Source organism: Solanum dulcamara, chromosome 9 (assembly GCF_947179165.1).
Source record: "Solanum dulcamara chromosome 9, daSolDulc1.2, whole genome shotgun sequence".
In the NCBI taxonomy this organism is placed as follows: domain Eukaryota; kingdom Viridiplantae; phylum Streptophyta; class Magnoliopsida; order Solanales; family Solanaceae; genus Solanum; species Solanum dulcamara.
The window spans coordinates 2754473-2771455 of NC_077245.1; the positions used below are offsets into that span (position 1 = coordinate 2754473).

The 16983-nt window shown below is 31.8% G+C and overlaps 3 protein-coding genes and 1 non-coding gene across 4 annotated transcripts; 3 read left to right on the forward strand and 1 right to left on the reverse strand.

Moving 5' to 3' along the window:
- The first annotated feature begins 4935 nt into the window (after positions 1 to 4935).
- LOC129903056 (glucan endo-1,3-beta-glucosidase 7) lies at positions 4936 to 8582 on the forward strand. The gene is made up of 4 exons (XM_055978536.1): positions 4936 to 5159; positions 5349 to 6013; positions 6892 to 7218; positions 7706 to 8582. Exons 1-4 carry the CDS (start codon positions 5090 to 5092, stop codon positions 8003 to 8005), a joined length of 1362 nt encoding a protein of 453 aa, XP_055834511.1. The 5' UTR covers positions 4936 to 5089; the 3' UTR covers positions 8006 to 8582.
- A 2149-nt stretch (positions 8583 to 10731) lies between these two features.
- On the forward strand, positions 10732 to 10803 carry TRNAE-UUC (transfer RNA glutamic acid (anticodon UUC)). The gene has a single exon. It is a non-coding gene; the product is annotated as a tRNA-Glu (tRNA).
- Positions 10804 to 12367: 1564 nt separating this feature from the next.
- LOC129902382 (RING-H2 finger protein ATL56-like) lies at positions 12368 to 13996 on the forward strand. Its single transcript, XM_055977606.1, has 2 exons — positions 12368 to 12514; positions 13613 to 13996. Exons 1-2 carry the CDS (start codon positions 12368 to 12370, stop codon positions 13994 to 13996), a joined length of 531 nt encoding a protein of 176 aa, XP_055833581.1.
- A 512-nt stretch (positions 13997 to 14508) lies between these two features.
- LOC129903381 (deoxyuridine 5'-triphosphate nucleotidohydrolase-like) lies at positions 14509 to 16423 on the reverse strand. The gene is made up of 3 exons (XM_055978919.1): positions 16186 to 16423; positions 15012 to 15103; positions 14509 to 14918 (listed from the first exon to the last, which is right to left on the reverse strand). The coding sequence occupies exons 1-3, from the start codon at positions 16350 to 16352 to the stop codon at positions 14725 to 14727; spliced, it is 453 nt and encodes a 150-aa protein (XP_055834894.1). The 5' UTR covers positions 16353 to 16423; the 3' UTR covers positions 14509 to 14724.
- Positions 16424 to 16983: the final 560 nt, after the last annotated feature.

Here is a 16983-nt window from a genome sequence, read left to right on the forward strand (position 1 = left end):
AATCAAATCTGAGGAAATGTATACAAGACGCATGGCTAAATATTTTATTAGCTAAAAATAATCCTAACAATATAAATAAATTTTCGAAGTTTCTATAGAAAATCCTTCTAATTCAGATGATATTGTTTATTATTCCTTGACTAATGTATATGTTTTCAATTGAAACAAAAAGTGGCGGCCTAGGAGAGGGTTTAAGGACGAACTTAATGCTAGATGATAAGGTTGGTATGTTATATCAAAGTGTCTAGATAAGAAATGATGTAATTTAGTTGACATATTATTCAAATGATGAACACGGAAAGAGCTCAAACATGCAATGTTAATTAAGATTATCAAGAATCCATAGTTGATCATATACATCTCTCGAACAAGACTCTTACGGTACAATAAATAATTTTGATTACAGAGAGTTACAAAATGTTATAATTAAGCATAACAAGTTACTCCCTCCATTCCTAAATATTGTCATTCTTAATTATCAAAGATAGATGGTCCATAATATTTGTCATATTAGGAAATCAAGACATGATTAGTTATTTATTTTCACCTTTATCTTAAATGATTTTTAATCATAAATATGAAGATATATTAATATGATTCAAAAGAAACAAACATTAAATTGATAGAAAAAATAAATAAGGATAATTTAATTAAATCACCCTATCTAATATTTTGCTAAAGGGGTATAGAAAAAAGAAATATTTAAAAACTGACAAAGTAATCTTTCTATTTCTAACTCAACTTCTGCCTCATTGTTTGATTAATTCTTCTTAGTGCCGCATTATGAAAAACGAGAGTATTGCATCTTTCTAAGATATTTTAACGAATTAGAAAAATAAATTATGTGTTGGTAAGTTTTAATTAATATGTAATTTATTATTATTATTTCCTTACATTTCATTATATGACCTTACATCTCAATTTTCCAAGTTTTTGGTACAACTTTCTGTCTAATATTTAAGTTCTTTATTTAAACTACTCAAAATTTTATAGTAGTAAGTAAAGTTTTTAACAATCAAATCTGAGGAAATGTATGCATAGCTAAATATTTTATTAGCTAAAAATAATCCTAACAATATAAATAAATTTACGAAGTTTCCAAAGAAAATCCTTCTAATTCAGATGATATTGTTTATTGTTCCTTGAATAATATATATGTTTTCAATTGAAACAAAAAGTGATGGCCTAGGGGAGGGTTTAAGGATGAACTTAATACGAGATGATAAAGTTGGTATGTTATATCAAAGTGTCTAGACAGGAAAGGAAATGATGTAATTTAGTTGACATAGTATTCAAATGATGAACACGGAAAGAACTCTTAGTTTAGTTGACATAGTATTCAAATGATGAACATGGAAAGAACTCATACATGCAATGTTAATCAAGATAATTTTATATTACGGAGAGTTACGAAATGTTATAATTAAGCATAACAAGTTACTCCCTCCGTTCGTAAATATTGTCATTTTTAATTATCAAAGATAAATAATTCATAATACTTGTCATGTTAGGAACTCAAGACATGATTAGTTATTTATTTTCACTTTTACCTTAAACGATTTTTAATCATAAATATGAAGATATATTAATATGATTCAAAAGAAACAAACATTAAATTGATAGAAATAATAAATAAGGATAATTTAATTAAATGACCCTATCTAATATTTTGCTAAAGGAGTATAGACAAAAGACAAATATTTAAAAACTGACAAAGTAATCTTTTTATTTCTAACTCAGCTTCTGCCTCATTGTTTGATTAATTCTTCTTAGTACCGCATTATGAAAAACGAAAGTACCGCATCTTTCTAAGAAAGAAAGAACGTAGCATACATGCTAAATGAAATACTTTTTTAAAATTCTATATTCTATACAAATCAGTACTAAGAAAGTGTTGAGAAGAGTACATAGATTAGTAATCATTTAAAAAGTTGAATAAAATTGTCTTTTAAAAAAACATGTCTGCTTGTGAAAATTTCATTTATTTTGGCATAGTGTTGATTTAAAATCTTCAATCATCTATATCTACTTTTGTACGTAAAATACCCCCCCCCCCCCCAATAATAATAATAATAATAATAATAATAATAATAATAATAATAATAATAATAATAATAATAATAATAATAATAATAATAATAATAATAATAATAATAATAATAATAATAATAATAATAATAATAATAATACACTAATCCTCTTTTTTTAGCTTCAAACATTATAATAAATAGTATTTTCCCGATTTCATATTAGTTGATCATTATACTAAAAATATTTCTCTTATATTAATTGTCCATCTTATTAAATCAAGAAAGCATTAATTAATTTTTTTTATATTACCCTTGCAATAATTAATTCTTTTTCAAAGTGTACACATTTGTTTGTAAAATTCTCAAAAAGTTTTTTAAGGGGTGATTTAGTAAGATTATCTTCTTATTTATCATTTCTTAAGCATCGTACAAAATAAAAAATGATCAACTAATATGGAACGGACGGAGTATAATGTATACTGGTGGAACTAGAGACATTCAAAATATATTTTTAAAAAATACATATGGAAATAGTGAAGAAGATTCAATATATGACAAAATAATTTTAATATTATAAATATAGTGTAATTTTTTTATTGAAGACTTTAGAACTCCCCTTACGTACCCCCAACTTCAGCCCTAATTATGCACACAGTCAATTTGAATCAACTTTCACTGTTCTTTCTCTACATAGTTAAGTTAATGGATCAGATATAGACTAAAGGTCCAACTCGGCTTATTAAAAAGAAAAGAAGATAAATTGCATATCTTGTTTAAAATGTAGAAACCTTAGCAATGAGTAGTGCTTGAATGTTGTCACTTTTACTTTATTATTTTTTGGGAGTGGGTTGGGGGTCGAACACCAACTGGTGTTCGATATAGATATTAAGGTTCGATCGATTAAATTTGGATTTCCACTAGAAAGTCTCACAGTGAAAGTAAAGTGATTCCTAACAAAGATTATTTCATAATCATAACTCGAACCTCAAACGTGTAATTAAGAATAAATGAGTACTTACTACTTCGCTTACAACTCTTCTTGATTCTTTAGTTGCAAACTTTACAAAAAGGAAATAGTGTACCTATTCCGAATTATAAAAGATTTACTTTAAACTCTATTTGTGGAACTACATGGTGGTATGTTGTTGTTTCACTTTTCATTCTCCACATAGTTGAGTTAATGGATCTATATGAAAGGTCCAACTCAATTACCTTAAAAGAAATTAAAATTTAGAAAACTTAGCAATGAAATGTTTGAATCTTGAGCTTTTACTTTCTCTTATTGGTAAGAGATTACTTGTCAACAAATTATACCATCTACCATCTCCCCTCCTTCCTAAAGTTGGAAGTTTACTTTTAATTACTTTATGCCCACATTTTCCTTATAATTCCTAAAGTGGAAGTTCACTTTATTATTTTGTGTAGGGTGTCTGCTGTCCACAAACACAAATTCTAAAGCTTCTCTTTAATTTATCTTTTACTTGCATTTAGGAAAATAAAACATAGTGTAGGGACTTGTTGTCACATTCAAATTAAAGAAGCAAAAGTGATTCCTTAGCATAGAAGGATAAGCTATTCAAAGCACTTAGATTTTCAAATATAATTAATGGTCATCTTTTCCACTTCCTCTGGAGACTGGACGAAATAATTCAAGCATACTCTATGTTTACGTCAAATTATATTAACTATAACATGGTTAGTAACAGAACTAACGTGAGAATATGTATTAATTGACTATATGATCGAGTGATAATTTATGTAAAAACATATATCATGTATTTATTGAGTTGGTGTAAATATCGAGTGTGAATAAGATTTTTTCCAAGGTTAGAATTGTTTTATTTTATTACCATAAGAAGGTCTCCCCAAATTATTTTCGAACTCAAAAGAAGGTTTTACCATAATATGAGAGTGATTTGCATGATTACTGTTTACACTTTGTGATGATAATTGACAAAAACCTATTTTATGCTTTTTGAGTGATTGAAAAAGTAACCACATTTTTCTTGTTTTAAAAAAATAACTAAGTAATCACTTTTTTCTATAGTATTATTGAAGTGGAGAAAGTTCAAAAAATAAATAACGAGCCTTAAACTATTTTTTTTTGGAGTTTTCATCCGGTGTTCAATATCCCCATTAGAGTTTGACTAATACAGATTCGCGCCGCGTAAGACCTCACAGGGGAATGAGCTCCCTACCAAGAATCTTTTCATATTCAAGGCTCCAATTAACCCGAGACATCTAATTAGGTGAGGAGCAATCCATTCATTGCACCACATCCTTTGATTGTCTTAAACTACCTTGTATCATCACACATATTGCATAAATAGGAGTTGAGCCTTGATTTTAATATCCATTCTAGTTACGTTCATCAATCGTGAAATTAACTTACATTCTTTAGAAGTTAAAATAGTGGGTACATTAGTACCTAAAAATATGTCGTAATGATTAATAAAGTGATTTGAAAATCATGAGGTGTCATATTCAAATCTCAAGTATTTAAGAATTTAACGTTTATCATCTGCCAAACGCAAAAGAAATGAAAAATCAAATATGAAAAACTTTTGACATACCATGCTTATCTTGAAAAGCTCACTGAACAATTCAAAAAAATAAGTTTTTCTCCACTATCCAGAGAAAAAAAAAGTTCGTAAAAAAAAGTTAGATATATTTTCTCATATGTTGAAATATTAGTAAATAAAATTAGTCGATATCTCTGTTGGTTGGGAAGAGGTGTAGTACCCCTTTGAAAGTAGCAAGCTAGCCCGACGCAACAATTACTAAAATTAAGAAAAAAAATAAAAAGTGGTTACATTTTGCACCCTTTAATTTAAAATAAAATCTTTATTAATTCCCACAGAATTAATGACTCAATTATTGAGCAGGAACGGTTTCCTCTATAAATTTAGAATTTCAAAACTCATTCTCTCTAACGGTAGAAGAATCTAAACACTCTGAAGCTTCTTTTCTATGCTCTGTTTTTGTACTCCAAAAAGTTCTCTATTTATACTTCTTCTCCATCTATAATCACAGATATTCAAAGCAAAGCATCATCATCCATGGCTAATTTACTTCACAATTCTTCCTTCTTCCTTCTTCTCTGCCTCTTTCATCTCATACTCGTCGCGAGTAAGCTTTTTTTACTCATTAAATATGCCTTCTTGCTGTTATAAATCAACCAAATTACATGTATTTTTGTCTATATTCATAGTGTTCTTCAATAGAATCTCATTCGTCGAAAAATTACACTGCTTAGATAGGAGCAATTTTTTGCTTTTTCTTTCTAGTTTACTGACTAATTATATGGTAATATTGCAGAATCACAGTCATTTATAGGTATAAACTATGGTCAAGTTGCGGATAATCTCCCGGCACCGGAGGCAACAGCCAAGTTACTACAGTCCACTTCAATTCAAAAAGTCCGATTATACGGATCCGACCCGGTAATCATCAAAGCTTTAGCAAATACCGGCATCGGAATCATGATCGGAGTATCCAACGGTGATATTCCGGCGATGGCATCCGACCCAAACTTTGCTAAAGGATGGCTAAGCTCAAATGTACTTCCATTTTATCCGGCAAGTATGATCATCGTAATCAACGTCGGAAATGAGGTTATGTCTTCAAACGATCAAAATCTGATGACGAATTTGTTGCCGGCAATGCAAAATTTACAAAAAGCCCTAAATGAAGTTTCAATTGGAGGGAAAATTAAGGTCTCTACGGTTCACTCTATGGCTGTTATGAAGCAATCGGATCCTCCATCTTCTGGAAGTTTCGATCCGAATATTGGGGATTTGTTGAAAGGATTGTTGGAGTTCAATAGAGCTACTGGTTCCCCTTTTGCCATTAATCCTTATCCGTTTTTCGCTTATCAGAGTGATCCTAGACCTGATACTTTAGCTTTTTGTTTGTTTCAACCTAATTCTGGTCGAGTTGATGCTGGCACCAAGATTAAGTACACCAACATGTTTGACGCTCAGGTAAAGAAACTTTATACTATGCAATTTAACTGATTATTAGCAAGTTGTTACACGATTTTCAGGTTACTATATCAGGCTTGATATGCCATGTATTTCCTTTTTTCATAATTGCTTTAATTTGCTACACTTGAGTAAAACATCTGTTAGAAACAGTCTCTCTGCCTTGTCAGAAACAGTCTCTCTGCCTTGTCAGAAACAGTTCTCTGCCTTAACGAGGCAGGGCAAGGTTTGCATACACTCTACCATCTTATTAGGTTGTGAGATTACACTTAGTATGTTATTGTATATGAGGCTTGATATGTTTACTTGTTGTACGTCAACATAACATAACCACATATGCAATAGTGTAAAGATTGAATTTTTTTCAAAAAGATAATTGAGATAACATGCACGTTTTTTTTATAAGAGACTTACGAGTGCTTGGAATCTATGTGAACTAAGAATAAAACATAATGAACGAAGATGATGTATATGAAGGATACCAACTAGTGTATCCTGAAAAGTTCACTTCTTGTTAGTGTAAGAAATCGTGTTTGACTTAGATAACATGATTTTAGAGAACTCCTATCCTCTTATTGTTATTTGTAGAGTAGAATGAATATAAATTATTCGTATAGTTTAGGATTGAAAAATAGTTGATTAATTGATTGACTGACTGCCTATCCTCTTAGATTTAATTTGTAGTAAAATTTACATGATGTTTGAAGATAGAAAGTTTACTTTCAAAGAATGAATGGACGAGTTTCTAAGATGAACTCAAAATTTTGATTTCTTAATACTCTTGAAATTCGAGTCATGTCATTCATCTTTACATGTAGCGAGGGTATTTTGTAGGTGTTTTTGAGATTCAATAGCCTAATTATGTTGGATGTATGCAGGTGGATGCAATAAGAGCAGCGCTTAACGCAATGGGATTCAAGGAAGTAGAGATTGTCATTGCGGAAACAGGGTGGCCTTATAAGGGAGACAGCAATGAAGTTGGGCCAAGTATTGAGAATGCAAAGGCTTACAATGGCAATTTGATTGCTCACTTGAGGTCAATGGTTGGTACTCCTTTGATGCCTGGCAGATCAGTAGATACCTATCTCTTTGCCATGTATGATGAGGATCTGAAACCAGGACCAACTTCTGAGAGATCCTTCGGACTTTTCAAGCCTGATTTAACCATGACTTATGATATTGGACTTTCTAAAACTAACAGCCAGGTAAAAAAATTCACTACAAGAACTCAATTATCTCGTTTTTCAATGTTCTCGTAAAATATTGCACTGGTCTATAGTAGGCGTTAAGTTAAACACGAAAAGGTAGACCTAAAATCACATGAATTGTAATTGTCTAGAAAGACGTGCAGTCTCATGGAATCTATACAGACATAGCTAAAGATATAGTACGGTGAAATTAAAAAGATCTTTATAATCCATGCCAATTAGTTGTGGATTAAGTTTCATGTTAGTATGTTATTCTAGGTTCAATGTTTTCTAGGAGTCTAGTAGTCATCATGTCAATAGAAGATATAAACAACTTCTAGTAATTTTATTTTATATTATATAATATTGGACTGAGATGAGCTATTTAGAGCGACATGGATAGTGAAGATTTATGTAGCTAACTTGTTTTCAATTGATGCGCAACTGTTAAAATTTCTTGTAAATTTGTATTAAGGTCTGAGATGAGTTTTTTGTTTTTTCGAAGGTTCCAACACCAAAAACTCCGGTGTCTCCCTTGCCGAATGCATCCTCAAATGCTCCTGTTACTCCCCCGCCAAATCCAGCGCCAAAAGCTCCTGTGACCCCCTCGCCAGATCAAACGCCAAAAACTCCGGTGACTCCCTCGCTGGTTCCAACACCAAACACCACAGTGAGTCCCCCGTCACCGAAGACAGAGAAAAGTGTTAAGGCAGGTGTATCAGATGCTCAATTGCAAGCAAAAATCAACGTGGGGATGCTTGTTTTGAGCCAAATACTGTGGTACCCCATGCCGCATATGCGATGAATCTCTTAACCAAAATTCAGTAAAGAATCTTTTGAACTGTGATTTCTCACAGAGAGCATTCCCTCTCATCCACAAATCATAGTAAGCTGTTCTGTCAGGAAATCTTATTAGCTCAGTTGGTTGACTATCTTGACTATCTGGTGAGACTTCGATTCCCCACCTTGTAATCTTCCCTTGTTTCCCCTTCCCCTACCCTAAAAAAAAGCTGTCTACTGTTTCTAGATTTCAAAGGTTCTATTTTTGCTTAGATTTTGTACCCAATGATTGGAAAAGTAACTAATCCTCCCTTGTTTCCCCTTCCCCTACCCTAAAAAAAAGCTGTCTACAGTTTCTAGATTTCAAAGGTTCTATTTTTGCTTAGATTTTGTACCCAATGATTGGAAAAGTAACTAAATCTACTAGTGGAAAATGCAATATTTTGAGGTTATAATGGCTGCAGTGAGAAGTACTTGAGAGCAGAGGCAATTTGTAATATCATGTAGGATAGCAGAATGTTTTCTCTTGTTCTTGTTATTGTGAAGTGAATGGTGTATATTTTGCGTGAATAAAATGATCACCCAAAATACAGATTCTATTACATGTTGAAGGAATTTATAATTTGATTCCTTACCTATATGTCAAAGAAATTCTGATGTTTAGCCACCTTGTATGGTTTGTACTTTGTATTATTCTGCAAACTGTTCATATATATGTATATCAAGTTGCAGTACATATTTATTGATCATTTTCTATCTGCTTTAGATTTTTAGGGATTACTTATTGTCGTTATATATATCTTGAAACTTTGTTGTCCCAAGGTTGCAGGTCTAATAACTACTACAACTGCATGCTTCTTTTTTATTTCCAATTAAAAAAACGTAAAAGTGTCTAAAATGTCTTCGAACTATTGGAAATTGTACAAAAATGCTCTTCATCCATCTATTGGGTCTAAAATGCCCTTGACATTCACCTTTAGGTCCAAAAATGACATTTTCTTTAACGGAAAAGGGCATTCTAGACCCAATAGATGGATGAGGGGCATTTTTGTACCATTTTCAATAGTTCGAGGGCATTTTAGGCTCTTTTTCGTAATTAAAATTTTATTAAATAAATTTTGATTTATAATTAATTTTAAATAATTAAATTATAACCAATAGATGGCTGTTGTTTTAAAAAATTATTCAAATTATTTAATTAAAATTTTGTTAAATAACTTTTGATTTATAATTAATTTTAAATAATTAATTTGTAATCAATAGATGGCCGCCACGTGTTTAAACAAATTATTTAATTAAAATTCTGTTAAATAAATTTTGATTTATAATTACTTTTAAATAATTAAATTGTAACCAATAGATAGCCGCCACATGTTTAAAAAATTATTTAAATTATTTAATTAAAATTTTGTTAAATAAATTTTAATTTATAATTAATTTTAAATAATTAAATTGTAACCAATAGATGGCCACCACATTTTTAAAAATAAAATTATTCAAATTATTTAATTAAAATTTTGTTAAATAAATTTTGATTTATAATTAATTTTAAATAATTAAATTGTAACCAATAGATGACCACTACGTGTTTAAAAAATTATTCAAATTATTTAATTAAAATTCTTTTAAAAGAGTCTAAAATGCCGTCGAACTATTAAAAATAGTATAAAAATGCCCCTCATGCCCTTTTCTGTTAAAGAAAAAGTCATTTTTGGACCCAAGGGTGCATGTCAAGGGCATTTGATGCCCAATAGATGGATGAGAGACATTTTTGTACCATTTTCAATAGTTCAAGAGCATTTTAGGTCATTTTCCGTTAAAAAATAATCTTGTTCTACACTTGAGTTTGAGTGAATGATCTATCGAAAATCAACTCTGCGGCTCCATAGACACCTTTAAAAGTGGACTTGGGGCCATTTGGATTGGATATGAAAATTTTGATTTGGATTTTTGATTTACGAATTGAAGAAATTACAATTCAAATCTCATCCACCTATGCTTGGACCTGATTGAATTTTTTATGTTTAACTTTTACGCTTTAAAAACAGTTCATAACAATTAACAAACTCAATTCACCTAATAGTTTGTTATTGAGAATGTATAATTTTCTACAGCTAACAAGGATTGATGCCCACCCTGCCACTCATGTCGTGTAATTTCATATTGGACTTAATATTATAGTAGACATTATAATTTGCGTGGATCAACTTCAAATCCGGTCTTGACTAGCTACTGTTTTTCACCTCTTGTTTCAAATATTTCAATTATCTAGTTCGTTGTATATATATATAATGCTACAGCAGCAGGTATAGTACGCAAAATCATATGAAAAGAAAAAGGGGGTATGAGATAACCAAACGGATGCGTCGGAGGGACGTCAAGTGGTTGATATCACAGATCAATATATATATATATATATATATATAAAATAATTGTGTACCATATTTACTAAACATGAGGATGCATAATAACCTTAAAAAGATGAGACCTTTTGACTAATTTTGATAGTTTCAATCAAGTGCAACAAAGAAAGGATAAGAGTAAAAGCAATCAATTGAGTGATTGTTATTTCACCTATAATTGCAATGCCTCTATCACAGTAGAACAAGTCTTATACTCCAACTTTGGTTTTCGTAGATTAAGGGGTGATTTACTCTAAGGGGAAAGCCATAGTGAATTCTCAAATTTAAAACAAAAGGAAAGAGAAGAGGATTATATCAATATAATTAGATATCAAAAATATCATCAAGATCCGTTATCGTCCAGCGGTTAGGATATCTGGCTTTCACCCAGGAGACCCGGGTTCGATTCCCGGTAACGGAATATTTTTATAAATTTCAATTCAGCTCACTGTAAATAAAATATCATTTCACAATTTTTTTACATAATGTATATAATTTCTTACAATATCTACTCCCTAAAATGTAAATTTGTTGAAAAATAAAATATGTTATCTACTATAACAAGTGAAAATAGCATGCTAAAATTATTCACACTAACAAGGTACAACAATAACAAACTTAATGAAAATATACGCAAATTTTATTCTTATCTCACTGAAATAGAGAAACTATTTTCAAAAGATGTTCAACTCAATTACTCTAACAATATATATTATTTAAACAAGATATTCGAGGAGACAATATACTTAAATGCTTTTGACCCCCAACTACCCATAACAGAGAAAAGAATATATAATCTCCTTAGGCAGACATCAATTCTGATTTATTTGTTTTTTATATGCTGGTAGCTTTGCTTTCAATGTCAAATTATATCACTTATCATTCATCACAAGTTGTCTCTCAAATTTTCTCTTATGATATGTGAAATAGAAGCATAGTTATCGTGAGAGTCTATCAAAAAATGTTTCTTTATTCTCACAAAAATAAGGATAAGATCTACTTACATCCTACCCTCTTTAGACTCAAGACAAATCCACCTTAAGGTAGTCGGTAGGAGAGGTCACGGACACCCGATAATCTCAGAAAAAATGTATCTATATTTGTGTATATATTTTTGTATTGACACCCCAAGCAATAAAGGTAAAGTGGTTCCCCTAGTTTATCTGGGGTGCGTAGGTGGACACTTAATGGGATCACTTGAGTTCGATTCTCACTTTAGCATTTTCTAAAATTTCAATATTTTGACATTTTAGTAGTTAGAGTCCATATTTTTAAATTTTTTTGGTTGTTTTTTCCTTTAGTTTTTACAGAGTTCTGCCCAAACTTTGTAGTGCAGTACTTGACATTTCTATGTTATTAGAAGAAAAACAAATTAACATGTCTATATTAAAGATAGTGGTTTCAACACTATCATTTTTTAGGTCCGTCCCTGTTCAGATTACACTTGTGAAATTACATAAGATATGTTGTTGTTATTATTGTGTATGTGAGAAATAGATTTTGTGCATTAGAAGGAAGAAACATGTGAGATCAAAGTCAAATCTAATATTCAAGAACAATCAAAAGAAAAGCACAAGCTTCTTTTTCATTTTTTAGGTCCATCCCTGTTCAGATTACACTTGTGAAATTACATAAGATATGTTGTTGTTATTATTGTGTATGTGAGAAATAGATTTTGTGCATTAGAAGGAAGAAACATGTGAGATCAAAGTCAAATCTAATATTCAAGAACAATCAAAAGAAAAGCACAAGCTTCTTTTTCATTTTTCAAACTTTAATTTTTTTGAGTCAAATATAATTGTTATACGCAAGAGATTATTACTCAACATGTCAATTTCAATCTATAGGCCAATGACATATGGAATTTTTTGTTCTATCTTCTTTGCAACTTCTAAAGATTTTATCAAATCAATATGAGCTATTTTACTGCTGAATTTCCTCCTCCTCTTTCTTTGATTGCCATTTTCTCGATCATCATCGTGTACATGGTGATTTGTTACCTTGTTCTTGATCTAATCGATCAGCAACAGGGCGATTCCAACGATGATATTTCTCGAGTAGATGCTGCTCATGACTCGGGTTTATCATTTGAAGAGTTACAAGAAATCAGTTGTTTCTACCTCAAAGGACAAGTGAATTACTCAATATGTGCTATTTGTTTGGATGGTCTTGTTGATGCAGAATTGTGCAGAAGTTTTCCAGCTTGTAACCATATGTTTCATGCTCAATGTATTGATCCTTGGTTAGCCAAAAAAACAACTTGTCCAACTTGTCGAACGCCTTTTAGACCACGATTTTCTTTCTTAAAGTAAGAAACTAAACAGGACCATCAAGGCTTACTTACAGTCTAGCTAGCTAGTGGTATCAGTGAGAGTCTTTCATACGATCTACGTGGGTTTAATTCTCACTGTCTCCTTTGTTCCCCTTTTAGGATTTTTTTAGAAAAAAACATTCATATACTTTTACTCATAGCATTTCTATTCATAAGATAAATTCATGAATATTTCAGCCTAATATCATTATTGTAATGCCCTTGTCCTGTTTCATGATGTAAATGAAGAGTACATAATTTACAATTATTTTCAGCTACTTCAATTATTTTTAGAGGTAACAGATTCAAATATAGATGTAGTTGATGGCAATTGCCTCAAAGCCTAAAGGGGATGTCTAGGATGATGGCATAAGGACATATGTACCAAAAAATAAGTGTGACAAATTTGATTTTTCCACATATGTATACGTAGATCATGTTTTAAATCCGCCTTTAGTGTGTAAGTTAAACAATAAAAAGCTGTTTTTACACATAAACACAACAACAACATACCCAGTGAAATCCCACAAAGTAGGGTCTGGGGAGGGTAGAGTGTACGAAGACTTGACCACTACCTCGTGGAAGGCAAGACAACACTCTATCGCTACTATCTTTCTACCCTAATACGCGACCTTCACTCCTTCCTATCTAAAATCATGTCCTCAATAATATGAAGTTGCGTCATGTGTCCTGTCTAATCACCTCTCATTAATTCTTGTTTCAATTTTCGTGAGTGAATGTAGTAAGTGCAGACGATGGATCAAGTGTGAACATTATTGTTATTGATGTTACTCAACAATCAACAACCAAACGTATGGCATGGAGCTCAATAATTTTTTTATTAGTATTATTTTCTTACTCCTATTTATTACAAGAGCATGGAACTCAATGTTTAGCTGTGCTATGTAAATCTTTTCAGAAAATCTTATCTATCCAAATGAGTTCCTCTGCACCTGAACTCCCATCCCCTCTCTTTTTGGTTGTCATTATCGTGGTATATATGGTAATTTGTTACCTTGTTCTTGATATGATCGATCAACAAGTAGATTCCAACGATGAGACTTCTCGAATGGATGCTTATGACTCAGGATTATCAGTCGAAGAGTTGCAAGGAATCAGTTGCTTCTACCTCAAAGAAGAAGCAAATTCATCGATGTGTGTCATTTGCTTGGATAGTCTATGTGAAGCAGAATTGTGCAGAAGTTTTCCACCTTGTAACCATGTGTTCCATGCTCAATGTCTTGATCCTTGGTTAGCCAAAAAAACAACTTGTCCAACTTGCCGAACGCCATTAAGACCATAATTTTCACTCTCAAAAGTAAAAAATTAACTGTATCTTCAACATTCATATACTATTGTTACTTGTATCATATTAGACTGAATTCTCCAGCCTTTGTCACTACTAAAATGACTTGTTTCATGATGTAAATGAAGGATATATATTATTTTTCGCTTTCTGATTCTTATAGTCAATGACACATGAACAGATGAAATTGATAGTTAGTGGGATTAAAAGGCACAAACACATTAGGTCGGGGGTCATAAAGGAGTCTGCAAGTTGCAACGACAACTAGTGCAACATTCAACAGCATGAACCATAGGCACATCCAGAATGTACAATCGGAGGATTCAAAAATGAATGTATATATAATTCGAGCCGAAAGCAATGGAATCCACAGAAACTCGACCTAGATTTGATTAAAAGACACAAACACATTTGGTCCGGGGGCATAAAGGCGCTTCCAACAACTACTATTACAACATTCAACAGCATGAACAGAGGCAAAGGCAAATCCAGAATGCTGAGTCAGAGGATTCGAAAATGAATGTGATCCTTGTACATGCATACATTTTTATTTTTTATTTTGGCATGTGTATACATAGTTCGAGCACAAATCAATGAGTTCAGTTTAACCCAAAGAACCCGTTCTAGATCAGCCTCGGAGCATGAGAGTTAAACAATAAACATAACAACTGCATAATATACACAGACATAAAGCTGTTCCAGCAAATTCAAATGCCACATTATAATTATTGATAAACCTCAACAACCTCAGGTATAGCATGGAGCTCAATGACTAGTTGTGCTATGTTATCGCCAACTTTCACCTCGAAATCAACATCAGAATGATTGAACAGTATCACGAAAATGGGGTTTTTGTCTAAATCTACCACTCCACCTCCAACATCAATGGAATGATGCCAAGCCAAACTTGATCTTGAAGCTACACATATGAAACAAAAGCATCATCTTTAATCACAGATTATGTCAATTGTAGAAGAAAAATGTACATTCAGATAAGAATGTTGCAGCATACCGACACGACCATAGGTTCCTGGAGGTAAGTCTATGCTTAAGTCAGTGGCAATTTTCGCCTTGCCTCGAGCTGGTACCATAATATCCCTTGCACTACCAACAAATTAACAATCACAAAAAGAAACAATATTTGCTCAACGATTTTCAAAGATATGAATCTATTATTTGTACTTAGTGTGTTTTTAACACATATACAAAGTCTAAGCTAAAACTACTGAGCTCGTTTGAAGCCCTATCTTCTTGACTAGATCCGCGCCTGTTATCAAATAGTTCTGCTACAGTTTGAGACCAGAAAAATCTTATCTGTGATAGCAATCACTGTGCCTGATAATACTTTTTATCAGTGTTCAAACTTGACATATTTATATATAAAAGGGCATATGGAGCCATTTCCTTATCCTTTTTTCTGTCAAGAGTAGAAAATGACTGATTGGCAGTTACTTATATTAGTTACTGAGAAAAAAAAAACATTATAGATCTCTCCCCATGTTCCCTGGACCATGTTCTGGACCAGAGGAAGGCAAGAGTTAGCCTCAGTACTTCCCATCAATCACGATGTTCATCTAACTTGCACTGATATAGACGGAATTAGGCACCCATCTTTTTAATTGTCAATGAATCTATTCGTGTTAGATTCTACTCTATGAATAATGAATAGATGAAGGAAACATATTAGTACAAATAAACTCAAGGTTAAATAGGGATAACCATATGATTAACAAACCAATTCTTCCTTTTCCTTATCAATATAGAATCTACTAGAGTCGTTTTGATAAAATACTTACCCGCACCTAGTGTTTACACCTTATCGTAATTGCTTCTGTAATAATCCATTTGTCGGTCACACTTAAAAGTCCACCAAAATTAGCAATTTAAAATATAGTTAATTATCATAACCAACAAAATTTTGAGACAATTAAACTCCAACACTTTTGACCATATTCCAAAAACCAACTCTCAAGCAATGCTTAACCAATATTAGACACAATTTAGGACAAAAACATTTTATTTATCATCATCAAAACATTCCATGACTTAATATTCTACTACCTCAACAGATGCAGGGTAAGACTTCTGCGGGACCCACATATAGCGAAAACTTAGTGCACCGAACTGCTTTTTATTTTTATTTATAGATGAGCAATTATAGTCAAGAAACTAATACTAATTTTTACCTGAAAAGATCATAAGCTGCAGAATGTGGGAACATTCTTTTGGGCAAAGTGGCCTTTTCTGAAAGTCTTCTCACATTCAAAATTGGTATATAACTCTTAATGACTTCAGAAATATCAGCTGCTCCATTTTGGACTGCAAAATTTGTCAACTTTTTTTCCTCTGCCATAACCAATAAATTAGATTACAAAACCAGAAAATTGTTAACAATTTCAGTTTGCAACTATGGATGAAGACTAGTGTGCAGATAAATGGTCAATTTAAACTAATCTCTGGTTTTTTTGTTTTTTTTTATAAAGAATTTAAAAGTAGCAACTCTGTGTCCAGCTAGCAGAATTCTAATTTATAGAAAAGTTAAAAAATAAAATAATTTTTTTTGACTCCTTTCATAGCAACGCCAACGGTTTTTGGATGATCATGAATGATTGCTGTGTTAGTTAAATGATTGTCGTTTTCTGAAACTGAGTCGTGATTGATTTAGCTTTCCGTGGCCAATGTATTTGTATATAATATGGATAAATATTTCGTGAGGTGCAGGGTGTTTGGGTGGGGGGTCATGGGTTCCGCGAATTCCTTTCGAGAAATATTATATTATCTATACATAGTTAAAATAATTTTTTTATGTATATATAATAGATGTCGAAATCTCTTCGACTAGTCTGTAGGTCTAGTCTTTAGATTTTGAACCATCTTAATGAAAATTCTGGCTCCACCACTAAGTGTAACGAGGACATAATCAAAGTCATGTATAACTGATTCACTCAGTCAAGTTAAGGTATCGAGTACCGATCCATCTATGC